This window comes from Aythya fuligula, chromosome 19 (genome assembly GCF_009819795.1).
Source record: "Aythya fuligula isolate bAytFul2 chromosome 19, bAytFul2.pri, whole genome shotgun sequence".
Lineage (NCBI taxonomy): Eukaryota > Metazoa > Chordata > Aves > Anseriformes > Anatidae > Aythya > Aythya fuligula.
The window spans coordinates 90,359-117,262 of NC_045577.1; the positions used below are offsets into that span (position 1 = coordinate 90,359).

General features: G+C 38.3%; 1 protein-coding gene across 6 annotated transcripts; it reads right to left on the bottom strand.

Annotated features, from left to right (window-relative positions):
- Positions 1 to 1,626: 1,626 nt before the first annotated feature.
- On the bottom strand, positions 1,627 to 20,112 carry LOC116497061 (beta-1,4-galactosyltransferase galt-1-like). 6 transcript variants are annotated; one of them, XM_032200578.1, is made up of 5 exons: positions 19,915 to 20,112; positions 11,112 to 13,196; positions 5,543 to 5,567; positions 4,011 to 4,089; positions 2,851 to 3,045 (listed from the first exon to the last, which is right to left on the bottom strand). In XM_032200578.1, exon 2 carries the CDS (start codon positions 13,135 to 13,137, stop codon positions 11,821 to 11,823), a length of 1,317 nt encoding a protein of 438 aa, XP_032056469.1. In that variant the 5' UTR covers positions 13,138 to 13,196; positions 19,915 to 20,112; the 3' UTR covers positions 2,851 to 3,045; positions 4,011 to 4,089; positions 5,543 to 5,567; positions 11,112 to 11,820. The 6 variants fall into 6 exon arrangements, with proteins under 6 accessions (XP_032056470.1, XP_032056472.1, XP_032056474.1 ...); XM_032200577.1 differs by having other exon boundaries at positions 19,911 to 20,112; XM_032200579.1 differs by lacking the exons at positions 11,112 to 13,196; positions 19,915 to 20,112 and adding an exon at positions 10,650 to 10,714 and having other exon boundaries at positions 1,627 to 3,045.
- Between the last annotated feature and the right edge of the window lie 6,792 nt (positions 20,113 to 26,904).

A 26,904-nucleotide genomic window follows, 5' to 3' on the forward strand; every position in this document is an offset into this window, starting at 1 on the left:
GGGGTTTAGCAAAAATGAAAAATGACTGAAATTGTAAAAGTACAGTGAGCATATTTTTTTTTCTCCTTCCTATCTGACCATTCAATAGAAATGAATGATACATTTTACTTTTTTTTTTCCTTTTTAGATAGGGATTGGGGGAAAAAAAAAAAGTGTCTTCTGTACCTTTATACCCACATAAGGCAGGAACACAAAAAAACACCCCACCACATAAAATAGCAAAATCATCTGCTAATTTTGCTGAACAAAGAAACAGTTTGTTAAGAGGCTTTAAGGTGCTGGGAAAAGAAAAAAACTATCACATACCAAAGTTATCATGTATCATAAGCGGTCCTTTTTCCCTTCAATTATTCTGACGAATTGGTCTTCAGTTCACAGACACCTATTTTTTTCATCAACATCAGGCTATATACCTTCCCTCTGTTTTAAAGCTTTCCAACGAGACACAGCACATTCTTACTAACTCATAAAAGCTCTGGGTAGCAAAAAAGGACTTCTTAAAGTTACAGGTCACAAAAAAAAAAAAAACAGTCAAAGAGCTTTTTGACTTAGCATAACTCCAACAACTATGTTTAGTGTTGCAATATATTAACACTTTAACAAAACCTATTTCCAATAATACTTTTTGAAATTATTATTAAAACCTCCCTTCTCCATTCCCCCCCCCCCCCCCATTGATGAAACAGGTAATTTCTGCTTGGTTATTTTTCACAATGCATTTTCTTATATAACGTGGTGCATAAAAATTTGGTACCCAAATCATGACATAGGAACTGCAAGAATTAAGTTAGTTTTACTGCTAAACACTGTAGTTACTTTTTTTGTACATAGGTAAAAAAAAATGCAAATGGATCATAACATTATTTAAATCAGTTGAGAGAGACTATTTTATTCTTTTTAGTTTAAAGCAAACTCATATTTTTTTCCAGAAGAGGTAATACCATCTGTATTGATCCTTGCAATCATTAAATGGCTTATGGCTTTGCTAAAAGTTCCTGTTTCCCTTAAAAAGCGACTCATTTAATAAGTGACAATTCTAGTGCTGTAGCTGGTATGTTTTCTCATCCTGTCTCTGATATTTTTAATGAACTGCAGTGTTAATTTCAATGTAGCTATTCATCTGGCAGATGTTGTCCCATGCTACTGCTTAATAAGCATTGCTAAACACAGATGTATTTTTTTAATCCACCCAGTTCTTCAGAGATACAAAGAGCCAAACATCCATTCATTCTTCAGGCAGGTTTCTTGTACATGGTAACACATATAGGAAAGTGACAAAAGAAAAAGAAAGCTGGAAATCAGTATTTATTCTAATTTCTGCATGTTCATTTCCAATGCATTTAATAATATCCTTTCATAGTTAGGGACAGGTAAAAGCACTCATCTCACTACGCCTCAGCTCTTCCATCTAAAAAGGTTGCAGCAAAGACTTCATCTGAGGAACCCAACTCTTCATCAGCACTCAGCCAATTTTTACAAGGTACCATATCTCATTTCACAGCTAAAATGCATTTATGTTTGGATGGTACATAAAAGGGCTGTTCTCCCAAAGATTGTACAAAGATTACAGGATGTAATCTTCAGGTGCAAGAGATTTTTAATGTGATCTCTGAATGATACCCAGTGCCTCCCTGACACATAGACAACTCTCCACTTTTCCTCCTTATAGACAAAGTTTCGCTTTTGAGCTTACAGTACTGCTTGACGTAGCACTTTGTTAACATTCATGATTAATGATGAGTTATATTTCCACAGTGACGTATCCCTGATGAGGGATTCTTTAGGAAGATTCCCTTGAAGGGGTACCCGACAGTGATAAATGAGGGCCACATCCATTGGAACATTCACACTGGTCCCATAAGCGCGTAGGACAGAGTGGACAGAAGTCTGAATCACCCTTCTTGGATCAATTATCATTTTCTTGGGATTGATCACCTCCCTCCTGTCAGGTTCTCTGTGCACATGCTGTAGTATGTTAACACCTGGCACGGTATTCCAAGACGAAATGTTGAACACAGGAGTCGATATGGTTTCTGGGAAGATATGGTTCTCAAAGAGAAAAATGCCAGTCCCTGGATTTTGCTCCTGAAGACTGCTCATCATTGTTTTCCAGTCTGGGTGCTTAAGGGGAAGAATTATTTCATCAGCATCATTAAGAACCACAAACTTGCTCCTCTGCATGTTACGGTATATACAGTCATTTAGAGCTGTGATTTGTCCATAGTAGCCGATGTGTGTTCCATCCATAGAAAAATGCCATTTAGAGGACACCTTGAGGTATGAGTTTATTGGCCAAGGAATGATCTCCACAGTTCCTTCTTTCATATAAAACTTCAAGACTTTCTCCATCAGCTGGCTGCAGCTGTTCTTATAGACTACAACTTTCTGTACCCCAAGAATCTTGTACATTTCCATACTTTGTATAAACTGTAAGACATTGTTGTAATTTCCAAACATGGCAGAGATGCATACAGTGAAGTCAACAGAGAAGGTCTCAGCCTTGCGGTTCTTAATTTCAAACCTTGGTAGCTGGTCAATATTTCCATGTGGAGACTGATGAATTGATACATGTGTTGGATCGCAGTTTTCAGGTTCCACACAAACTATATCTGCCGCACCATAAGGGAATCCAAATCTATCTGAGTGAACATCAATTTTTGCTTTTGATACATATATCTTTCCATGGGGCTGGCAGCAAAACCAACAGTAAAGTTCTTTTACATCTTCATGGTGAACAATCCCAATCACACGAGTGACTTTGCCTTCTCTGTCATCAAAGTATGGGGATATAATAAAAGTTCTGTTATCCTTTAATGGCGTTATTGTTTTATTTGTAATTTCCCTTCTACATCTTCTACCTTCCTGTATTATTTTTGGCAGGTGAGCAAGTCTCTGTAATCTAATATATGAAAATGTGACCATTGAAGTTAGAGTAATAATGCACACAGTGGCAGCAAAGTATGATTTTTTCCCACCACAAAACATTTTGAAAATATCTAAATGTAGATGCAAACTTCTTCGTCCTTGCAGTTTATGCTGCTGTATCTGCAGGAAAGAAAATATTTAGTATAAGATAATATTGACTCATGTTCATTGCTGAAAAATTTCGGAAACAATATTGGGGAGGGGGACAAATCTCTGTCACTGTGCAGAAGAAAAAAGAAAAAAAACTTTAAATGAATGGCTGGTACTGTCTGTGACACTCTGAATGCACCTATATTTCAGATGTTTGGAATAATTTTTGTTAATGCAGGGTTCTTTGGGTACCAGATGTGAAAAAATATGACAGAGGTGTATATACAGGAGAACAGGGAGCCATTATGCATTATTTTTTCATAAAGAATATTTTAGAACATTAAATAGTACCTAATTTTTAAAGCAAAAAAAAAAAATCTATGTAGTATACATGCAGATGACACACAAACTGAACTCAGTTGGCCTTCTCACAAAGTAAGGGGCAGACATATCAATGAAATATATGCAGAATTGATCAGAGAAGAAATATATCAATCAGGGATTATTACACATGATGGTCCATATATAGTCATATTTACACATATAATGTTTAAATTCCCTAATTAGTGTTTCACCACAAATGAGGCAATACATACAGAGGAAGGTCAGTTTGTACAATTCATCAGAAGACAAGCGAATGTATAGCTGGGGGGTGATAAAAATCTTAGCTTCTCAGTTACCAGCTCTACACTACTTAGCACTGCACAAGGCAGAGCTTGCAGGGAAGGCTGCCTCCTATTATTACTATTACCAGAGATCTGTGTCTTCTGACACTGCATTAATGCTGGTACTGCTCCTAGCATGGCTGGGGAGGGGTCAGCTCTTGATTTTCTGCTGCTACAGGGACAGATGCATCTCTGAGCATCTAGCTGGCCAAAGTCTCTTGCAGCACTCTACTGTGAGCAAGTGTTAACATACGACTGGCAGCCTATGGCACTCTCAATCAGTAATTTCTGCAAATTGAGCTAAAATTACATTTTTCCTTATAAATTTACCTTTAGCCATCCAGATGTGATCCACAAATAGTAAGGTGACAGCAAGTCTCTTCAAAGGCCTGCTTGTGCTGCAATGATTCTTGGAAGAAGCATGACACAGATTAATCATATTAATGTTACGCCAGAAAACTAGACTGGTAGAAAAAAAATATCCCTGAATTCCAGCAAGAAGAGTGGGGTAAAATGCCAAGATAGAATAAACCAATCCTATTGCATAAGATGAAAAAAATGTATCTACAGACCCAGTTATTACTGCAAAAAGCTAGCTGCTCATAAACAAACAAATAAATAAAAGAGCCAGATTTCCATGTGTATTATTTATAGAAAAAATAAGTACCAATGCCATAGGTTTAGTAGATATTGGAAGACTCTCCTACTTCTTATCCTTCCATTTTCTTCTCAAGGATCTTAATAAAAATCACTTGCATTTTTGGAGGGATCTGGCATCTTCTGAAAGTGCTAGATCTCTAACAATACTTTTTCCATAGCATATTACTCAGTCTATTGTAAAATAATAATTACACCTATTATTTCACACTTTTTTTTTCATATTTCACATATTGCCTAGATCTATTTTGAGAGCATCTAGCTCAATATTGTTTTATGATGGAACAAAATACTAGCATGTTTAAAGAAATGCAAAAAAGAGAACTAGAAAGTACCTAAACACATAAATTCATAGTTTTGATCCAGTTACCATACTCAGCAACTTCACAGCTTTGGAAGTCCCTAAATGCTCTAGCAGCTTTACTGTTTGGCTTGAAAAATTCCCCTATGGTCTGTTTTTCTGCTTAAAGACAGTGCTTTCTAGCCAGAGGGGAAAAAAATAAATAATAATAATAATAAAAATCTAGCTTCTTAATATACCAATCTAGCTTCTGTGTCTCCAAGGAAAAAAATAATTGCCCAAGCCTTCAGAATTGTGTGCAGAATTTTCCCAATTGTCCTTTCCTCAAAAAGCACAGGAGAGATGTATTCACAATAAAAACCTTAAAGTGCCCAATTTGCCAAGGCTGGTGTTTTTTATATTACACTTTTATAGCTATCAAGAAATTTCTTTGCAGAGCAGAACTGTCACAAGGCATCAAAAAGCTCACTGCCTTTCACTACTCAGAAAGCAGAACAGCAGCAGCAGACCATACTGACAATACTGACAATACTGACTCTGTTCTGAATATGAGGTGGAGAATCCCCCATGGAAGTCCTTATAATTTAGAGCAGAACTGCAATTAAATACATGGTTAAGAGCCTGCTACAGTTATGCAATTCAGTGATGAAGATTTGTGACTGAGAAAAACTCAAATTTGATGTGTCTCTTTATCAAACATTTTGAAAACAGCCAAGAAATTTCCCTGAAACATTTAGTGTTCTTATTCCCAAACTGTTATATATTTTAGCAGTCTTACAACACAGTTTGTCTTTCTGTCAATCACTTATTTCTTAAAATATTGTTCAGTCTTATAGGCTAATTAGTTTTTAATAAAGAAATATCCCAACATATCATCATTAAAAGTATAGAAGCCGTTTATTACCTGTTATTTCTTCTTCTTTTGCTGGCTATAAATGGATGACAAAAAGTTATCATTTCAATTTTGTTTTGAATAGTGAACATCTGAAAGAAAAAGTACCTTTTAAAGCAGACACCTGAGTGAAGTTTTGTTCTGCTCAACAACTGATTTTTTTTTTTTTGCTAAAATGTATCTACTAATTGTTTATTCTAATCAGATAAAAGCACTTTTTTTTTTTTTTTTAAAGATAATCTGCAAGAAATGTTCTATACAGAACAATACTGAGGAGAAGAAAAAGTTGGTACAATACCTAAGACACATGCCAACACACTCTGCTTCAAATGACTAGTGTTCTTTAATGTGCATAATACTGGCCACACCTACCAGAAAAACAAGTTTTCCTTCTCTTGAGCAAAGCATACAGTTGCTTCCCAAGAACTTAATTTACATTACAAACTTGAATATGGAGTTGTCCAAGCAAATCAAACCTAGGCACATAGGTAAAGCCAATTGGTTTCCTTCTGGAAATTAATCATGCATGTTGATATATCTGTGGTTCGCATGCATACTTAAAGAGAGCTTTAAAAATATACTCTATAATTGGTTTTGTTTGTTTTTTTTTCAGTAATGTACATTTTTTTCAGTAAAGTACTATAGGCTTAATTAAGATAGGCAAAAACAGATTCAGATGACAAAGTGTGAGAGAGATCCAAAACAACAGCAGTTTCTAGAAGCAGACACAAAGAGCAAAATATAACAGTCAAGACACACCAGAGAACTGCATCTTAAAGAAAATAAATATTTAGGAGTTAAATTCACAGTTTTCCTGACATGTGACTCATGAATTTTTACCTCCTGAGATCAATAGAACAGAAATCTAGTCAGGAAATACATGAAGTCAGATTAATGAGGAAATGTGCATTTTTTATATTCTCTCACTACTGAGAGTACATGGCAAATTTTAACTTCAAAAATACGTATCCAGAGTATTTTAAAGAGCTTATTTTCTTTTAATAATAATAATTAATTCATTTTTTTTTACTTTCATTCCAATTAGTATTAAAGTAGAATATGATACAAATCATACAGATTTGCTTTAATACTAAATTAAGCTAATGGTATCAATGACTACTTCACACTATATTGTTCTTTTTCAGTATTCCCATTAAGAGCAAAAAGCCTTTCTTCCTCCCTGCATTTACGGACTGCAGTCATATCCCCTCCTAATCTTCACTTTTAATACTTTTTTCATTAAATAAGGCAGGATGTTCTAGTTTCTTCTTATAAGAAGCATTCTTCCCTGATCAGTTGCTTTTGCACAGTTGGTCCAGTTTCAGTTCCTCTCTAGCACAGGTGATCAGAAATACATTTGTAAATGAGAGTTGCAAGCCCTCACATACTGGACATATTCTTTCTTAACATGTGCTAAGACTACTTTTTTTTTTTGCACACACATCACATTGGAGTGATACATCTGAGCTTGTCATGAGACCAATATTAATACACTGACTCAGTTTTCCAGCCAACTGCAGTTACACAACATGCTTTCTTCTGCTGCAAAGTTGTAATAAAGAGCGTCTATCCCAGCTGACTAAATTAATTACATTTCTCTTTATCTCTTTACTTACAGTCCTCAAAAAAAATAAAGATAAAAATAAAAAAATAAAATAAAAATAAAAATGCTCAAAAACCCTGTGCGTGATAAGATTGCACTTAGAAACTTCCACACACTTAAATAGTCTTTCTTTTTTCCTTCCTACAAAAGGGAACTACTTGTGCTTTCTTTGCCACATTGTACCAATATGATCATGACATATTTATTAAACACCTGTCACTGGTTCTTCAGTAACTTGTCTATCTTAGAATTTTGTAATGGAAATTATTCAATACTGGCCTCTAAATGGAGTGTTGTTTTTACCTTTGCAGTACAACTCCTATTTTCAGACCTTCTTTTCCTGAACTCTCCACAATTAGCATTATCCTTACTAAAATGTGGAACAAAGAGCTAATTTAGTTCAACAGCCCTTCACAGATCATTATTAATCTCACCCACATCTTCCCTGTGTTGTGTCTTTCCTCCTTAATTTATTTTCTTTGTATTGAGACAGGTGAAGATCTTTTATCCTGCTCATTTCAGTATCTTCACAAAGACATCTACATTAAGGGTGGTTGTTTTTTTTTGTTTGTTTTTTGTTTTTTTTTTTTTTATAATTCTCACCTTACTCTTCTACCTCTCAAAATGGGGTGGGGCAGAGGTGGAGGGTGGCAAAATAAATTTATTTCAGGGGTCAGCTGACAGATGTAATTACAAAATTTCAGTCACTAATAAACAGTATTAGCATCAGAAGTAGAGGAACACTATACAGCCTAAAACTTGGCTTCTTTGGGGTTTAACTGAAAGCAAGCTACTATTAATGGATAGCTTTATTAATATATTGTTTTTCATAAAATTTATTCCTTCTTCTTTGCTTTATGGCTTTGCCAAAAGCAACCACACATACCAACAGTGCTTAAATAAAAATTCCAAAGACTAACAATAATTTTGCCATCTTAATCTGGATTCTGTCACTAAACTTTTGATAGTTCAGCTTCTTCTCTTTGAAATGCCAGAGTTCTGGCATTCCATGATCTTACATGATCCAAAGTCAGAAGAATAATTTTTGAAGGGTTAAACTGAGGACAGTATTATTTCACTGTTGACAGAATACTGCTCTTGAAGAATTAAACTGGCAATTTCTATTTTAAAAGCAATGAAGGTAAACCAGAGAGTAATTCCATTAACTTAGTTTGAGCCATGAGACTTGTCAAGCACACATATCCCTGTACACACACAAAAAATCTGCCATACACCCATAAACCCATTGTAAACAATTAGACTTTGTATCCTTTGAACAGAAATAGGTCAGGTAAAATAAAAGTTGCATGACAGTATTTAAAGAGTGTTATTTCAACTTATTGTTTTTATCACTGTATTGGTTTTGGCTGGGAGGGAGTTAATTTTCTTATTTGCATCTCATATGGTGCTATGTTTTGGATTTGTGACCAAAACAGTGTTAATAACACACAATGTTTTAGCTACTGCTGAACAGTGCTTACACAGGGTCAAGGCTTTTTCTGCTTCATGCATTGGGTCCCTGTGAGTAGTCTGAGGGTACACAAGAAGCTTGGAGTGGACACAGATGAGAGAGCTGAACCAAACCAACAAAAGGAAGAAGCTAGAGGAAAGGAGGGGGAGAACACTTAGGGTTATGGTGTTCATCTTCTCAACCGTTAGGTGTAAAGAGGCCCTGCTTTTCCAGAAATGGCTGAACACCTGTCTGCTGATGGGAAGTAGTGAATGAATTCCTTGTTTTGTTTTGCTTGTTCATGCAGCTTTGCATTATCCATTAAACTGTCTTTAATGCAACCCACGTGTTTTCTCATTTTTGCCCTTCTGGTTCATTTCCCCATCCTACTGGGGGTGGTGGGATGAGTAAGAAGTGGCTGTATGGGGCTCTGCTGCCTACCAGGTTGTGGTGGTTTTACCCTGTTGGGCAGCTGAACTCCACCACAGCCACTCTCTCACTCCCCCTCCTCAAAGAAAAAGGGTGAAAAAATATGATGGAAGAGGCTCAAGGGTTTAGATAAGGACAGGAAGGTCCCTCACCAATTATTGTCACAGGCAAAATAAACTTGGCATAGGGAGATTAATATAATTTATTGCCTATCACTACCAGACTAGAACAGTGAGAAACTAAAAGCAAACTAAAACCATTCCCCCCCCCCCCCCCCATCCACCCTCTTCTATGTCCTCCCCTCAAGTGGTGCAGGGGACCAGGGAACTGGGGCTACAGTCAGTCCACAACATGGCCCCTCTGCTCCAGCATGGGGTCCCTGCCATAGGATGCCATCCTTCCTGAACTAATCCTACATGGGATTCCCACAGACAGCAGCTTCAAGAACTGCCCTATATGGGTCTGTACCATAGGATCCATTTTTCAGGAGCAAACTGCTGCAACATGGATTCTGCAGGAGTGGCAGCTCCTGCCAGATCACCTGCTACTGCGTCGACTCCTCTCCACAGGCTACAGGTCCAGCCTGGAATCTGCTTCGGTGGGTGCTCTCTGTGGGCCACAGCCTCCTTCAGGACATATTCACCAACTCCACCTTGGGCTCCTCCATGGGCTGCAGTGTGGAGATCTGCTCCACTGTGATACCCATGGGTTGCAGGGGGACAATCTGCTCCACCATGGTCCTCTCCACAGGCTGCAGGGGAAGTTCTGCTCTGGAGCCTGGAGTAGCTCCTGCCCTCCTTTTTCACTGATGTTGGTGTCTGCAGGGCTGTTTCTCACTCCTCTCTGACAGCTGCTGTTGTGTGGCAGTTTTTTTGTTGTTTGTTTTTCCCTTTCTTAAATACACTCTCACAGAGGCACAACCAGCATTGCTCACTGGCTCAGCTCAGGCCAGCGATGGGTCTCTTTTGATGCCAACTAGAGCTGGCTCTTATCTGACATGGGGCAGCTTCTGGACTCTGCTCAGAGAGGCCACCCTTGTAGACCTCTCCACCACCACCACCCCCAAAGCCCCTGCCATGTAAACCCAATACACAGGGTTAACCCACAACACACACTGAAACCATTCCTTCAAGAAGTTATGCATTTTTTAAATCTAAAATTAAACTCCCACGCTTGTAGCGCATTCAGATAGAGACTTCAAAAATTGTGTTTTACAATTAATAAACACCTCAAACTTACCATCCAGGGGCCAACATCAGTACCCCAAAATAATGTTATAGCTGACCGATATCTTACTTGCTCTTTCGTGGGTGGAAATAAAAATCCTGAGCATGGCGAGTCTCTTTTGCAAGTGATGCCAGTTACAGGATCCCAAGCGGGCGCTGCAGCCTGACACCCTCACCGTGCCCAGCAGTTTACCAAATATCCGACAGCAACACGCCCCTCTCCCTGCTGCCTCCGGTCCTCGTCCCGTAGGTTCGCCTTTCCTAGCGCAGGCTGACGCCGGAGCGTCGCTGCCGGCACGACTGTAAACGCAGCACGGTGCGAAGCTGAACCACGGCGGAGCGCCGGCGCTAGCAGAGCTCTGTCCCCCTTCTTCCCCCCAAACTCGCGTCACCGAAACCAGCAGCGATTACCTCCGTGGCGGCTACGCCAGAGCCTCCGTCTCCGCAGCCCCAGGAAAGGCGGGGTCGGCTGGCTGGGAAGGTGCGGCAGCTGCGGGCGGGGCAGCGAGCGGCGCGGCTAGCCCCCGCCCCGCGGGACGCCCCGTGAGCGGCTGCGGCACTAGACGAGCCACCGGCAGGGCCGCTGCCGCGCTCGCTCCCGTTATTGCGCCCCCACCCCCGTCGACCCGCGTGGAGCAGACCCCGCACTCCACAGCACCGCTCGCGCGGGGCTGGGGTCGCGGGGCGCCGGCCCGCTCTGGCGCCGCCACACGCAGGGCGCCGCGCACGGCGCCGGTATCGGCGGGCCGCGAGGGCCACCGGGCAGCCGCTCCAGCGGAGCGGGGCTCCAGGCAGCCGGCCAGATCACTGCGGCGAGCGCCGCACCGCTTGTGCCTCTGGCCGGTCCTGGCGAAATGCCTTCGTTCCCCTCACCTCCGGAGGTTCGCCGAGGCATTCATCGGGGTGGCTCCCTGCAAGGCTGGGTTACGCGGAGGCCAGTCCCAGGACGCTGACACGGGCGGGGCCGTGTCTCGGCCAGCACCGGTCCCGGGAGCAAAACGGGGCCGCCGGTCTGCCCAATCGTCTGGAGAAGTGCCGGGCCGAACAGGGCTTGCCCATCCCGCGCCAGGCCCGTCCCCGCAGCTCAGTCTGCCCTGGTCCAGGTGCCGTGCACGGGGACATGTTCCCACACCAGCATCCCGGGAATGAACAGCAAAGAGAGCGCAACTGCAAACGAGAGACCACAACAGTGCTATACCTTGTTGGAGTGGGATCAGAGCTCTACTTCAAATTTAACTGACAGATCATGTAATTAACATGCATGAAATAGAAACACAAGCAAGTCATTGTACTTTCAAAAAGCCAAACAATTAAAAAAATCACCCTTCTTGAATCAAAAACATTTTAAGCAGTTTTGAAAATTGCTTCCCTGGATACCTTGCTTCATTTCACAGCTAAAATGCATTTACGTTTGGATGGTACATAAAAGGGCTGTTCTCCCAAAGATTGTACAAAGATTACAGGATGTAATCTTCAGGTGCAAGAGATTTTTAATGTGATCTCTGAATGATATCCAGTGCCTCCCTGACACATAGACAACTCTCCACTTTTCCTCCTTATAGACAAAGTTTCGCTTTTGAGCTTACAGTACTGCTTGACGTAGCACTTTGTTAACATTCATGATTAATGATGAGTTATATTTCCACAGTGACGTATCCCTAATGAGGGATTCTTTAGGAAGATTCCCTTGAAGGGGTACCCGACAGTGATAAATGAGGGCCACATCCATTGGAACATTCACACTGGTCCCATAAGCGCGTAGGACAGAGTGGACGGAAGTCTGAATCACCCTTCTTGGATCAATTATCATTTTCTTGGGATTAAAAACCTCCTTTCTGTCAGGTTCTCTGTGCACATGCTGTAGTATGTTAACACCTGGCACGGTATTCCAAGACGAAATGTTGAACACAGGAGTCGATATGGTTTCTGGGAAGATATGGTTCTCAAAGAGAAAAATGCCAGTCCCTGGATTTTGCTCCTGAAGACTGCTCATCATTGTTTTCCAGTCTGGGTGCTTAAGGGGAAGAATTATTTCATCAGCATCATTAAGAACCACAAACTTACTCCTCTGCATGTTACGGTATATACAGTCATTTAGAGCTGTGATTTGTCCATAGTAGCCGATGTCTTTTGCATCCATAGAAAAGTGCCATTTAGAGGACACCTTGAGGTATGAGTTTATTGGCCAAGGAATGATCTCCACAGTTCCTTCTTTCATATAAAACTTCAAGACTTTCTCCATCAGCTGGCTGCAGCTGTTCTTATAGACTACAACTTTCTGTACCCCAAGAATCTTGTACATTTCCATACTTTGTATAAACTGTAAGACATTGTTGTAATTTCCAAACATGGCAGAGATGCATACAGTGAAGTCAACAGAGAAGGTCTCAGCCTTGCGGTTCTTAATTTCAAACCTTGGTAGCTGGTCAATATTTCCATGTGGAGACTGATGAATTGATACATGTGTTGGATCGCAGTTTTCAGGTTCCACACAAACTATATCTGCCGCACCATAAGGGAATCCAAATCTATCTGAATGAACATCAATCTCTGAGCTGGTCACTTGTATTTCATTATGGGGCTGGCAGCAAAACCAGCAGTAAAGTTCTTTTACATCTTCATGGTGAACAATCCCAATCACACGAGTGACTTTGCCTTCTCTGTCATCAAAGTATGGGGATATTATAAAAGTTCTGTTATCCTTTAATGGCGTTATTGTATTTTGGGCAGGTTTTCCCCTACAGAGCTGACCTCCTGGAGTGACAGCTTTTGCTGGTGGGAAGATTTTCCTGGATATATTATTTTGTAGCTGATGACTTTTCCAGGAGTAGATGAAAATAATTCCAAAAATAAGAACACACACAATAGTACTAATATGTTTTTTTCCACTGTGTATCATTGCTGAACTTCACAGTTTGGAAATTAACACAACTTTACACACAGTGTTCTATTTACTTTCTGTAAAAAAGAAAAAAGAAAAAAAAACCAAACAAACAAACTTTCAGTGACTTGCCAGAATAAAATAAAATAAACAAGATACGTTTTGCACTGAGCTGTATTCTCTTACAGACAGTAGCTATACTTCTGATACTTTAAACTTAATTTTAAAACCTTTCATATAGACTTGGCATTTAGAATAATGAAGCAAGCTTCATTTTATTTAACTCTACAGTTGAACAGTTTTCAAATTGCTTACAAAATTGTCACTTTAGTTACATCTCTATTCTGACTTCAGAGTTCTAGCTTTGAAGAACTTAATGAAAGCACTGCTGCCTGGTGTAATTTGCAAATCAAGATATTGTTCAACTGTTCTTTTTGTTTATTTATTTATTTATTGGTAAAAAAAATAAAATAATAAAAAAAAAAAAAGTAAGAATTATTTCAAAACACATATAATGATACCACAATATATTAACAATATACTGCTAGCTGGCAACTTCCAGGAAGAATGTCTGGAACTGACAATTAGCCTATTAAATTTCTTTGCACTCAGTGGGTATCCAGTGTCAGAGGAGGAGGCTCAAATTGCACAAGAAATTGTAACATATTTAGGTTTTGAAATCTTAAAGGGACAGAGACAGTTAAGTAATGCCAGGAAGGAAGCTATTTGCCAATGCTCAGAACCTCAAAATGTTCATGAATTAGAAGCTTTCTTGGGAATAGAAATGAATAGTGGGAATAGTGGAATGAATTGTTGAAGTTATCCGAGGGCTCCCTTCATTGGACCAATGAAACACCGAATAAGCTTAAAAGAGCCTGGATGAAAGCCCCAGCTTCAGGACTACCTAATTTTAGAAAAAACCTTCAAACTCTTCACCTATGAAAGGCAGGCTGTAGCTCTCAGTGTCTTTACTCAGCACTTGGGGGAATATAAGCAAGCTCTGGCATACTTTTCCAAGCAATTGGTCCTAGTATGTCAGTGATGGCCTGAATGCTTAAAAGCAGTGGCTGTTATAGTATTGTTAATATAAGAGGCCTGGAAGCTCACCATGTGACAGAAAATGCCTGTTTATGTTCCACACATGGTAACTACAGTATTGGATCAGAAGGGTAGACGTTGGTTCTCCCCTAGCAGAACGTTAAAGTTTCAGGTGGCACTGATAGAACCAGATTATGTGACCCTAAAGACAACAGCTGTGGTCAACCCTGCTACGTTTCTCTCACCTCAGCATGAAGAAAGTAAACCTGAGCATGATTGCTTACAGGAGGAGGTCTATTCAAGTAGACCCAACCTGAAGTATACTCTTTTGCAAGACACAGATTGGGAATTGTATCAGTTTTATGAAGCCTGGATATGCAGTCACTACTGTTGAGATGGTAGTGGAAGCTCAAACACTACCTACCAGCACATCAGGCCAGAAGTCCAAATTCATTGCCCTCACTCTAGCTTTGCAGTTAAGCAAAGGCAAATGCATAAACATCTGGACTAACTCAAAATATGCCTTTGGAATAGTCCATGTACATGGAGCCATTTAGAAAGGGAGAGGACCACTGTCTACAAAAGGGACAGAGATAAAGCATAAGGAAGAGATTTTTAGTTTGCTTGCAAGTATACAAATTCCTCTTGCTGTAGCTATTATGCATTGTAAAGCTCACCAATTGGGGTGAACCACCCAAGAAAGAGGAAATAAGCTGTCTGATTTAGCCACAGAATGGGCTGCAGAAAAAGGCATGGAAAAAGAAGTACTAGCTATAGTGCCAGAGGAAAAACTCTTCAAAAGAACCCTATTTACAATAAGCAAGATTTAAGATTAACTGAAACATTAAAAGTGGAAAAATGGGAGAATGGATGTGCAGTTACACCCTCACGTCTAGTAGTAGTACCCTATCCCCTTATTTCCCTTATGAATAATCTAGTGAAGAAAGAGCATAATTCTTTGCACTGGGGAACAGAAAATTTGTTAAAGCATTTACAGATATCAGCTATTAGCAGGAATATGGTAGAGACTATTGAGGCCAGTCACCAAGAGGTGTGAAATATGTTGTAGGAATAATCCAAACACAGAATAAAATTCAATTTGGAAGGATACCAGGAAAAAAAAAAAAAAAAAAAAAAAAAAAAAGTCTCCACACTACTGAGGGCAGGCACCTGGAGAGTATTGACAAATAGACTTTACCAAATTGACAAGAAAAGGGGGGGGAAGGGAGAGAGGCACCTAAAGTATTTGTTAGTCCTCGTGGACATACATACAGGTTGGCCTGAATAAGGCAAGAGAAGTAGTAAAAGCTTTGTTAGAAGAAATAATTCCAAGATTTGGGATACCTTTGGGAATGTCATCAGGTAGAATTCCACATTTTATAGCCAAGATAACAACTGAAATAAGCAGACTGTTAGATATTAGATGGGATCTGCCCTAGTCTAGTAGCAGAGAAGAAAAAATGAAATTTACTCTTAAGACTCAGTTAGGCCAGCTGTGTGTATGTGGATCAGACTGGAAGAATGACGACAGACTTGAATGAAATCTAGAAGCAGATCAAAATTTTACACAAGGTTCACTGGGATGATACATTATATGGAGTTGATTATGGATTTCCATAAAGCTTTCAATACTGTCTCTCACAGTATCTTTCTGGACAAAAATGACAAGAACACAGTTAGAAAAAAGCATAATAAGATGGGTGAACAATTGGCTGATGGGTCAGGACCAGAGGGTTCTTGTAACTGAGGGTTACATCAGGCTGGAGACCTCTCACTAGTGGGGTTCCCCAGAGCTTCGTTTTAAGACCAGTCCTCTTCAATGTTTTTATAAATGATTTGGATGAAGGCCTTGAAGGTTTTTCGAGCAGCTTCATGGATGATACCAAACTGGGTGGAGCTGTAGACTCCATTGAGGGTGGTGAGTTCTTTGCAGAGCGATCTGGACAAATTAGAGCTGGGCAGTTACCAATAATATGAAGATTAATGAAAGCAAGTGTCAGAATTCTGAACCTGGAAAGGGGCAACCCTAGTACAGACTTGGGGACAAGATGCTGGAGAGCAGCCCCGAAGAAAGGAATCTGCGGGTTTTGATCAACAACAAGCTGAACACGAGTCAGCAGTGTGCCTTCGTGGCCAGGAGGGCCAACTGTATCTTGGGGTGTATCAGAAGTGGCTTTGCTAGCTTGTAAGGGAAATGATTGTCCCACTCTGCTAGGCACTAGTGGGGCCTCACTTTGAGTGCTGTGTGCAGGTTCAGACTGGATATCAGGAAAAAGTTCTTCACTGAGAGGGTGGTCAAGCACTGGAACAGGTTCCCCAGGAAATGGTCACGGCATTGAGCCTGCTGGAGTTTAAGAAGCATTTGGACAACACTCTCAGACACATGGTCTGATTTTTTGGGTGGTCCTTTGAGGACCCAGAAGTTGGATTTGATGATCCTGTTGGGTCCCTTCCAACTCTATGATTCTATGATTCTAGGAGTTTTTGAAATGTGGAATTATATGACATCCTGGTTGCCTGATTTAAAGTTATGGATGAAGAAAATTTTAGCTGTAGTAATTACACTATTTATTTTTATTTTTTTAGTTTTATATATGTATTAGTTCAATTTATCTTCAACTGCTGTTCAAAATTAAGGGTCTGGAAAAGACAATAATTTTGGAAATGGGAATTATTTGTTAATCATTTTTGTTATGGCTGTATATAATAGCTTGTATAATGATACAATGTTATAATTGTTGCTCCAACCTCTGTCGGAGCTTACAGTAAACTAATATGAGAGTTTAGTTAGAGAGTTAGCTAAGAGTTGCAGCTTGCTCACTACAAACCCTCAAAAGAAAAGAGTGGATTGATACACAGTCAGGACGTATGGTTGTCTCCCTGATAGAACCAAAACTGAAATGTTTTATGAACAGATAGGCCAAACCTTTACTATGTTTAGTTAGATAGAAAGAAGTCTAGAAACTTTATATCCCCAATGCTACCTTACTTACTAGTTAGTCAGTCTTATTTTTAAGACCATACAGAATTGTATCTAAGGACAGGGGAGGGGAGTAAGATAGCTTGGGTCTGAAGGAGGTGTCTGAAAAGAATAGGTGGGGAACTCATGTTAGGCATGTGTCCTTGGATGTGTAAATAATGTCGCTTAGTATGCATGCCTAAGTTGAAACAAAACGATAAGAAAGAAGGAGATGGCCTAAGCATGCTGAAGAACTGGGTTCAAACAGCAAACATAGTGAGGAAGACTACTGATGACCAGAGGACCCTGAAAGACCACCAGTAGATAAAAATGTGCATGTGTCAGGGATACTTACGTATTTTAGTGGCTTACAGGAAATATCATGAATATGTTAATTATTTATTGGAAACCTAATGAATATATATATTCTGATTGCATATAACCCCTGTAACCTGAAAAATTCGGCATGCACACTAGGTAGAGTGATCCCCTGTGCGTCTGTCTCCTCAATTAAAGAATGCCTGCTTTCTAAAGCTCCAAATTGAGTCTTAGACAGTTTCACTGACTGACATTTATGGTAACACATGATTCTACAGAAAATATCTCATCTGCTGTCATATAATTCAGACCAAGAGATCTATCTGTATCAGCATAATCAGCTGTTAATTAACTTGCACCAAAGTTCTTCAGATAATTATTGTTATTTTTATTTTTGGATTATACACCATTTACAATTACTAATATGTTGTCTTAGAAAACTAAGAGGTAATATTTTAGATTGAAGCTTTTTCATAATTGAGAAGTGGAATTGAAAAATAGTTACAGAAAAATTCATGAAAATAAATAAAGAAAAAGAAGTTGACAACAGCACAGAAAAAGTCAGTCCAAGTTCTCGTTCTTGGTGTTTGTTTGCTTGTTTGTTTGTTTTTTAAATAAACTTTAAAAAAAATTACTATTTTTTTAACACTCTGGAAGATTTAGCTGTCAGTGTTCTCTTGTAATCAACAGATGGGACCAAGATGCATTTAACAGCAACTTTAATATATGTAACTACTACAGTAACCTCAATTAATTTCTAAAAGTAGAATAGTTTATGGGTACAATCTTTTCTTTCCATCCAGGAGAACAATAATGTGATTGAGAAAGGTAGAGATCACAGGACCATGATATAAATTTAATTACTCTTCTGGAGGGATGATTTACTGCATTAGTGTTACACCAGGCGGGTCTATGCCTTAAAAATTTCCTGTTAAATCAGGCTTGGGAAATTTACATGGAAAAGGCATTGTTTTTAAATTGAAGACATATTAATAGTCTCTTCCTGCAACAGAGCCCCAATGTTAAAATCCACTACGGGCAAACACTTGTTTACCTGTGCTTCCTTTCTAGCCAATGTAAAAGAGCAATTCCTGCACATCCCCCCCATACCCCCCCGCCACAGAAGTCGCCATTTTAGTTTTACATGCACATTACACAAAGCAGGAAGTTCACTTACACGTTACCTTGTACCTCACATCTAAGCACAGCAATTTTTTGTCTGTTCTTAACTATGTGCAAACAAACTTGATACAGTTTTTTTTCACAAATGTTGTATGCATATATTACCAAATTAGTGCAAACTAAAATTCATCCCTGTAGTGTACTTTTAGACAAACAACGGGCCTACGAGGAACAGAAGCAGCTGGTCTGCTACCTCAAATTAGTAGTTTTACAATGCCAGAAGTATATATATAGGGAATCTAAATAAACAAGTAAGCCCCTTTTCTTACATGTTATCTATAATAGCTATAGAGACACATACAAATATATATAAAATTTATTTAAATAACATACTGTTTTCCCATCAAAGACTTGTTTAGCTTCTGGAACTTCTAGTGATGCCTGACCCTGATCATATTGGTCTAATTTTGACCTGTTCTCAGGAAGACTAGTTGGTACAATTTTCTGAGAAAGACATGGCATCAATTCCTAAATATGAAATATGATTTTGTGTTCAAGTGTGTGCCAGTTCTTTTGGAATCCACAGGCTAAAACCATTACCTGGTGTCCACTGAACAAGGTGGCTAAAAATGTAGTTTCTCTTTTTCTAGCTGGGACAGTATCATTAAAAAAACATTCTTCTCAGCTGTTGTCAGAGCAAATATATTTGAACAAGTGTAGCCACTGTCATTCTGAAAAAAGACTCTACATGCAGGCTTCTTAAGAGATACTTACTGTTGTGCTTGGTATTGTCGTCCCCCCCCCCCCCCCTTTTTTTTTTTTAATGAGCATATGTTGGCAAAGCCTCACTTCATATCAGATGACATTCTGATGTCAAGAAAATGACCACTATTTTACTGTCTGATATCACTACAGTCTGTTTTAGTTACTGAAAAAAATTATTTGTGTGCTCTGAAAATGAAAAATATCCCTCCTGTCTAAAAGAGAAATTTTAAAATACATTAGCATATCTAGACCATCTCTGCCTGTTTAGATTAATACTACTTGTGTTACAGAGCAGAAACCAGAAGATGATGTTTTACAGCAAGATGTATCAACAAAGTAAAAGCAACTTATTCCATCAAAACAGTAAGAGCCTTGCTGGTATAGATGCTTTAGATGAGCTTTCTAAAACACTGTAACCCATTTTGCCTGGAATAGTTAGACAAAACCTCGATATTTTTCATTTGTTACCTAAGGAGAAAATAATTTGTAATGGAATCCATGGTCGTTAGGTGCAGTCTTGGCACTTCACCAGAATGTGCAAAATTATGCCCTCCTGAACATATGAGGAATCAAATGATAATGTACTTACTCACAGTTTCTAGCCTCCTTGTCTAGCACTTCATGCTTTCCAGTACTTCAGCCCAGCCTGATTTGCGCATTGAAATGAGAGACCTTGCAAACCCGCTTGTCCCCCCAACATCTGCTTCCTCTGCAATTACGCTAGTACTTCTGGCCATCTGTGGGAAATCACGTGACTTGGTTAGCTTCCTGTACTGAAGATCAGTTTGCTTTCTGTTCTGCTGGTTTTTTTTTTTTCTTGTTTTTTTTTTTTTTTTTTTTTTTTTTTTTTTTTTTTTTTCAGATTAACAACTTTGCTTTGATTGAATGACATTTTCTTCAGGTGATGCTTATACTACCTCAGGCTCTCAAACAGTTGCATTAACTGGGAAAATGATAGATGACCATTTTCCTCTATAATGGTGCCTGCGTATCTGTTCTTGTAGATCTTCTTATCTAGATCATGATATTTTCCATTAGATTAAATGTAACCTAGTGTGTTTCAATGATCAATCTTAAATAATCCATTGTATTTTTCAGAAAACTTTCATGTAAACTTAGTTAAGAATGGTCTTTTGCACTTTATAATGACATAAAAATCAAGCACAACAATTATATGCCCGGTTGTTAGACCAGAAAATAAAGCTCAGTATTTAATCATACCATATCTTAATGTATCATAACTGTCTGAAATTGTAGGTGGATATAACTTCAGTCAACACTTGATTGGCTGTTGGAGCTATGCTAGTAGCTAACATAAACGTTATCTTCAGTGGGAGGAGTCCTCTGGATGGGGAAACATGAAAAAAAAATATTCTTTTGGGGCAAAGTGGATTAGCTTTCTTTGTTATCTATTTAGAGAGAGAAAAAATAAAATCTTTCTCTTAATAGGAATGCAGTGCTTGCGATTTCCATTTTAAGTAAATTTTATTTCCATGGAAATACAAGCATTTTTACAGTGGGAAAAACTGAAATTGCAGAAGAGGCTTGATTTCAGTTGAATTATACTATTTACACATATTTGTTTCTCTACCCTCATGCACCAGCACCAAAAAAAATAAATCAACAGGAGACCTATGCAATTTTCACCTGCTCGAGAATTTCTTTGTTTCTTTCACTATGTAAGAGTAAAACAAACAGAAATAAATGTCCACTGCTGCTCCTTCTTGAACTGAGGCAGGTTGCGTAATGTGGTTGTGCGCAGTTGATAACTAGTCTCCATGAACCAGTAATATTAACAAGTAATATATCTTTATACACAATTTTTTTTTCAAGTAAAACAAGATAGCATCAACAAGATCTAAGGTAGCCCCAGACCTCCATCAGTAAGTTTGATTATTACACAATTAATGTCCATTTCCCTTTGCCACACACTGAATGAGTTCAGTTCAATATTAGAAATTTTGATGCCCTTCAACAACACACTTTGTCAGATGAACTTCTAGGCCAACATTTTCAAACTTGTATGTTGTTAAAGTTCCCTGAATTCTAAAACAGATAATTAATCTTATTTATTGAGTTGTTATGGGAGATATTTCCAAAAGGAGTCCCTGAATTTGCAGTTACTTATCACTTCAAAAGAAGTAATCTGGATGGAAGGGGGAGTAATATTTTTTATTATTATTATTTTAATGCTCTTGCTATACTTACAGGTATTGTTATGAAAGTAGTATGTGACTTGCCTATTTAATGTTTTTGAGTGAGAAGATAGTAAAGTAGCTGCAGTACACACTACTCAATACTTAGCAGGCTGTCTTTCTGGTCCCAGAGCCTGTACAAACACCAGATATATAAACTAGAATAGGAGTGGTCTTGTATAGTTATCAAGTTATATAGTTACCCTGCTGCTCAGAAACATGTTACTGATAAACCGCCATAATCTGTGAATTTCTCATATACAAAAAAGACACTTTCCAAATCAGACCAAGAAATACTTTCTTTTCCTTCCTTCCATCTTTTTTTCCTGTCACTGAATTTTCAGGTAAGAGTTTTACGTAAGGGTTATTTTAGGGTCCTTTCCTGCCCCTCTCCCCCTTTTTCTTTTTTAGGTTTAGAGTGACTCAAACTACAGCTATCTGTAATATTAATTATAAACTTTAGTAGATTAATGTCAGGCAGGAAAAAAAGCACTAAAAGCACTATAGTCTTTTTTTTTTATTATTTTTTTTTTCTTCTTCTAGAGTAAACTCAGGTTGTGAAGCACTTGATCACCAAGGGCTGCAGTGTGCACACACAGTCACTTCTGTAGAATGATCAGGCAAACACTGTAGCCACCTGACTGGAAATCTTAACATCTCAACAGGTCTCTTGACTTTAGCATGAGAACTAGGAAAATCTGCACTAAGCTCATTTTAATTAGATATCTGCAGCTTTTTTCTACTTAGAAAACAAAATGATATGAAAAAAATGTCTTTTGCCTTTAAGACATCCCATTTACTTTCATAAAAATGTACTAAAACGGTGCTGCGTGAATTTGCCCAGGTTACCATGGATTTTTCCAGGCTTGTGCTTGCACCTAGAATCCTTTTCTCCTTTTCAGGGGTCACGTCATAAACAGAAGTGATTCCATGCTCCTATATATACCTTTGTCTTCTAGTTTCTTCAGTAAAATCTCCATTCTAGAGGGTCTCTTCTCCTGGCCCCTATCCTGGTGACAGTACATTACTAAACTGACGGAAGAGTGAGGGTCAGCAAGAGAGGTGTCTCTATCTGATCAGTTGTGGCTTTGTGTAAATGACAGAAGGAACCATCCCCTTGTGAATTGGACTGGCACTGATGTGTCCTTCCCTGGCACAGCTTCCCTTGGTGGCTACATTAACTAGAGAGAGAGGAATGTTTGAACATGTTAAAAACATCCTGAAATACACTGACAAGTTTCCAGTGTTTCTAAGGAAACAGAAAATTCACTGAACATTTCTGTTTATTCTACTTAATAAAGGTAAGAGATAAACAATGAAGTTCAGAGACAGGTAACAAGGAAGACTAAAGGACCAGAGATACTTTCATGTAAAGACAAAAAGGAATCACCTGGCCCATTTATCTTAAAGGATAGGAATGAAATTAGCTTATAAATGAGATTTACAAAACAAAGGTAGGAGAAAACTAAAAATATCATCAACAAAAACAAACTTTCAAGCCCTTTCTTCTCTCATTTTCCCTTTTCTCAGTTCAAAATTCAGCAAATTCAGATTTTTATTTTTTTTTATCATCACATGGCAATCTCCTCATGGCTGACAGACCCGTATGTCCTCACAGCACATGCACACGTTGGCAGTTGGGCATAGACTGCATATAAATTGTGTTCACTGTCTGTGTGCGCCCATCACCTCTCCCTTTCAAAGAATATACACAGAATAAAATATAATTTTGCTTTAGCAGGCCTAGAGACTTTAGCATGCTAGAGATTTAAAAAAAAAAAAATGCAACCAGTTTAAAGTCCTGCTACAAACCACAAATATACAAGACATGGCAAAATAACCCTAACCTATAGTGCGTGAGGACACACAGACCACACATTCTTGTTTCTCAGTGTCAATAATTTCCTCATACTTTAAAATACAAATGGCTATATGTGTGCTAAAACGAAAAGCAAAGAAACCTGACCAGAAAATATGCTCATACCCACAAATACTTTGCTTACATAGTACATTCTTGTCTCTTTTCTGGCCTTGCCTTCCTGTTTCTGGTTTAGTTTTGCCCGATAGCTTTTTGATACAACATCTGAACCACCCTGGAACACTGCTATACATTACCTACAACTCCTGAGGCCATTACAAAATCTTACAGAACTCTTGACCACAAAATACCTTTGAGATTAAGAATTAGACTTCCATTAATAATTTATGTAAAAAAGACAAACAACAAAAAAATTCTCTTCAATTTACTGCAACACTTCAGTTGGGTACCTACCAAATAACAAGACAGGAAAGAATTATCTTACAATCTGAATAACCCCTAATGGCAGTTATGGGATTTCTTGGTGCTTCTTAGAAGGCAGCTGAGACCAGTCACTAATGAAGACAGGCTATCAGACTACACTAAGCTTGCTTTTCACTCAAACACTGTTATGTCCATATTCATACAACATCTGCAGGATTTTTTTTTTCTCCTTTGAATAAAGAAAAGAACCAGAACAGGATTTCAGTGATACTCCACATATAGTTACCACCAGCTGAAAACATAACAGGTTCCCTACACTTAGTAAGTGAAGAATTGCACTACCACTTTTTCTTACTTTGGCACCAGAATCTTGGGTAAAAAAAAATCCTCGTTCAATTACAAAGCTAAATCTATGCAGCATCTCACTCACTGAATGGCATGGTAAAAGAAATAGAGACAAGCAAATAATTTTTTATGACTATCAGATCTATAAAGAAACAAAATGAGTTTAAAAAGAAAAAAAAGTACAAATGCCAGCCTCTATATGTTGTAAAGACTAAACAGAAACAAAACTATCTAAGGAACCAGTCACCATTAGAAAATTAAGTAACAGCAGTAGTAACATGAATAAAACCCACAAGCATTTAATAGAATAAAATCACAGAAGCCCAGACCCAATCTTCTCTAAATACTGAAGCAAAATTTCACACACAGAATTAGCAAAGAAAAAAAAAGTTAGCAAACAACTTAATCTAGACTGCCTGTATGTCATAGTGCTAAGGGATTACAGTGAAGACATTTGTCCTAAACCAATTCACCACTGAGACAGAATCTTAGCAACCTTACAAAGCTGTGAAAAAACTGCAAGATATAAACATGCTGGTTTCAATCACCATCGGAATGCTGAGAGCCTTAATCAGCCATCATCTGAGTTTCCCCTGCGTCATACATACTCCACCTTAGCATCTAGCCTTTTTTTGCTTCCTACCTTTTACAATGTCACAGCATCCTGTTGTCCTTCTCCAAAGTGAGACATTTGATTGAAGCCAATGTGCCCTTGCCATGGAATAGCAATAAATTAAGGGCTGGTTCAGACATTGGCTAGCTATGACATTAAATGATTTTCCCTCTTTCTTTGCCTCCTCAAAGCACAGAGTAGGCAGCAAGACAAAGGTAGCTTGAACTCTAAGATGTCTAACGAACTGCATAGCCACAGATGCTTCCCCTAACGGTAAATCAGCACGTTCACTGCTCAGGAAATGCTAGGTCTTATCTTCACATGGTCTATGAAATAAAACTGTATTCCCTCCCATTCTCCAAATGATACATATTTGTTGAAATAAAGTAATTGCACAATTGCACTACTAAACAATGCAGACAGGAGCGGTTAGGCTTAAATTTACTGCAGTACTTGAAAGCAGCAAAGGACACTTTGCAACCTAAAAGAAAAAAAAATCTTTTTGAATCTTCATCCATTCATTTCTATATAGCCTCTTCCCTTGCTTTCTACTTTCAGTCTTCTGTGCCCTGTGAAAGACCATGACATCACCCTCTAACAGACAAGGCATACATCCATTTTATACATTTGTGTCAAACAAGTTCACATCAATATTTTGTATTACTTCAGGAAATGTTAACCATTTGGCTACAAATAATTGCCAGCGTTTCTAGAGGTCTAAAGTGTTCTCATATATTCAAAAGTTATATTTACTTTATTAAGGTAGTAGTATCAATTAAAAAATCATGTAAAATCAATTATCTGTTTGTCTATGTTTTTATTCTGCAAAATTGCATAGACTTTTCTCTGTACAGATGCCAGAATGAATGAATTTGTTTTCTGATTTTCCAGCTACTGCACACTTTCAAACCCAAACCATGGATCACATAAACCAAATAATCACTTGGAACTAGATCTACTCTTCCTTAAAGCTGAAAAGCTGATTTCTGGCAGTAAGAGCAAGTCTACAAAGTCCAGAAGTATAAAGGTTACTTCCTCCAATTCATTACTATCTGCACTTTCCTCATGAACAACTATGCTGAGCTGACATAAAATGGGAGTTTTCATCCTTTCCAATATGCTTATCTGACTTGCTTTCACATCTGAGGTCTACAGAGACACACAAACTTTGACTAACTTTCTTTTCTCTTTGCACCCTAAGGAAAGGTCTGGCGTATTTTTAGGATGTGATAAATAAATGTTGCTATTAATAGATCACAACTATAGAAATATCACAACAATCTTTATGAGTTCAGAAAAAAAATGAACATAATTTACCAGTGACCTCATTACCTCACTTGCATACCACCTGCTGATGCCTGACATCTGAAGTAGGAACAATCAACTTTTTTCTTTTTTCGTCTCAGACTACAAAACAAGAAACTTGGAAATAACAAACATTTAATGAGCTCTTCAGTACTCAGGTGTACTATGACAGAAACATGTTGCATTACAGTGAAATACTGCAATGTAGAAAGTAGTTCTCTCTCTCCATGAAATTTGCCTCTGTATAATACAATGACATTCTGGAGTATAATGAGTATAATTGTTCTTCCTTCCTAATGTGTTTTTTAGTGTAATTTCTATCCTTTTGCCCACTGGGAGAAGAATTCCAATTTCCTTCTTCCATTTCTATTAATGCTATCAGTGAAAAGAACCATTTGGTAGATGTAAGAGATTCACTGATGCTTAATTTATAAAATATTTATAATCAAACATTGGATATAGCCCTGGAAGAAAACTGTACAGATCCAAGTGATTTCCAAGACTACAAAGTACTAACGTCTTGAACAAGTCTTCCTGTTTCTGGGGGAAAACAGGAAAATGAGTCAATTTCAGGAAAGGAATATGTGCTTTCATTTTCAGCCCTGAAACCAGCTATTATTTATTTATTTATTTTGCTATCTTGCTTTGCTCTTACATTCACATTAGGTAATGTCTCATCTCTCAGGCAATTTCTTATAAAATTACTATTCTACAGCTAAAACACCCTACTTACCAGTCACAATATGGAGCCTGCTTCCAATGGTGCTTATAACACAAGAAATTATCAGAAAAGGACAGACCCTAGCCAACACTTCCATGTTGGTCTTCTCCAAGAGAATTTTCTACTGAATACTTGATTATTATGATTTCCCTATCAGTGCTC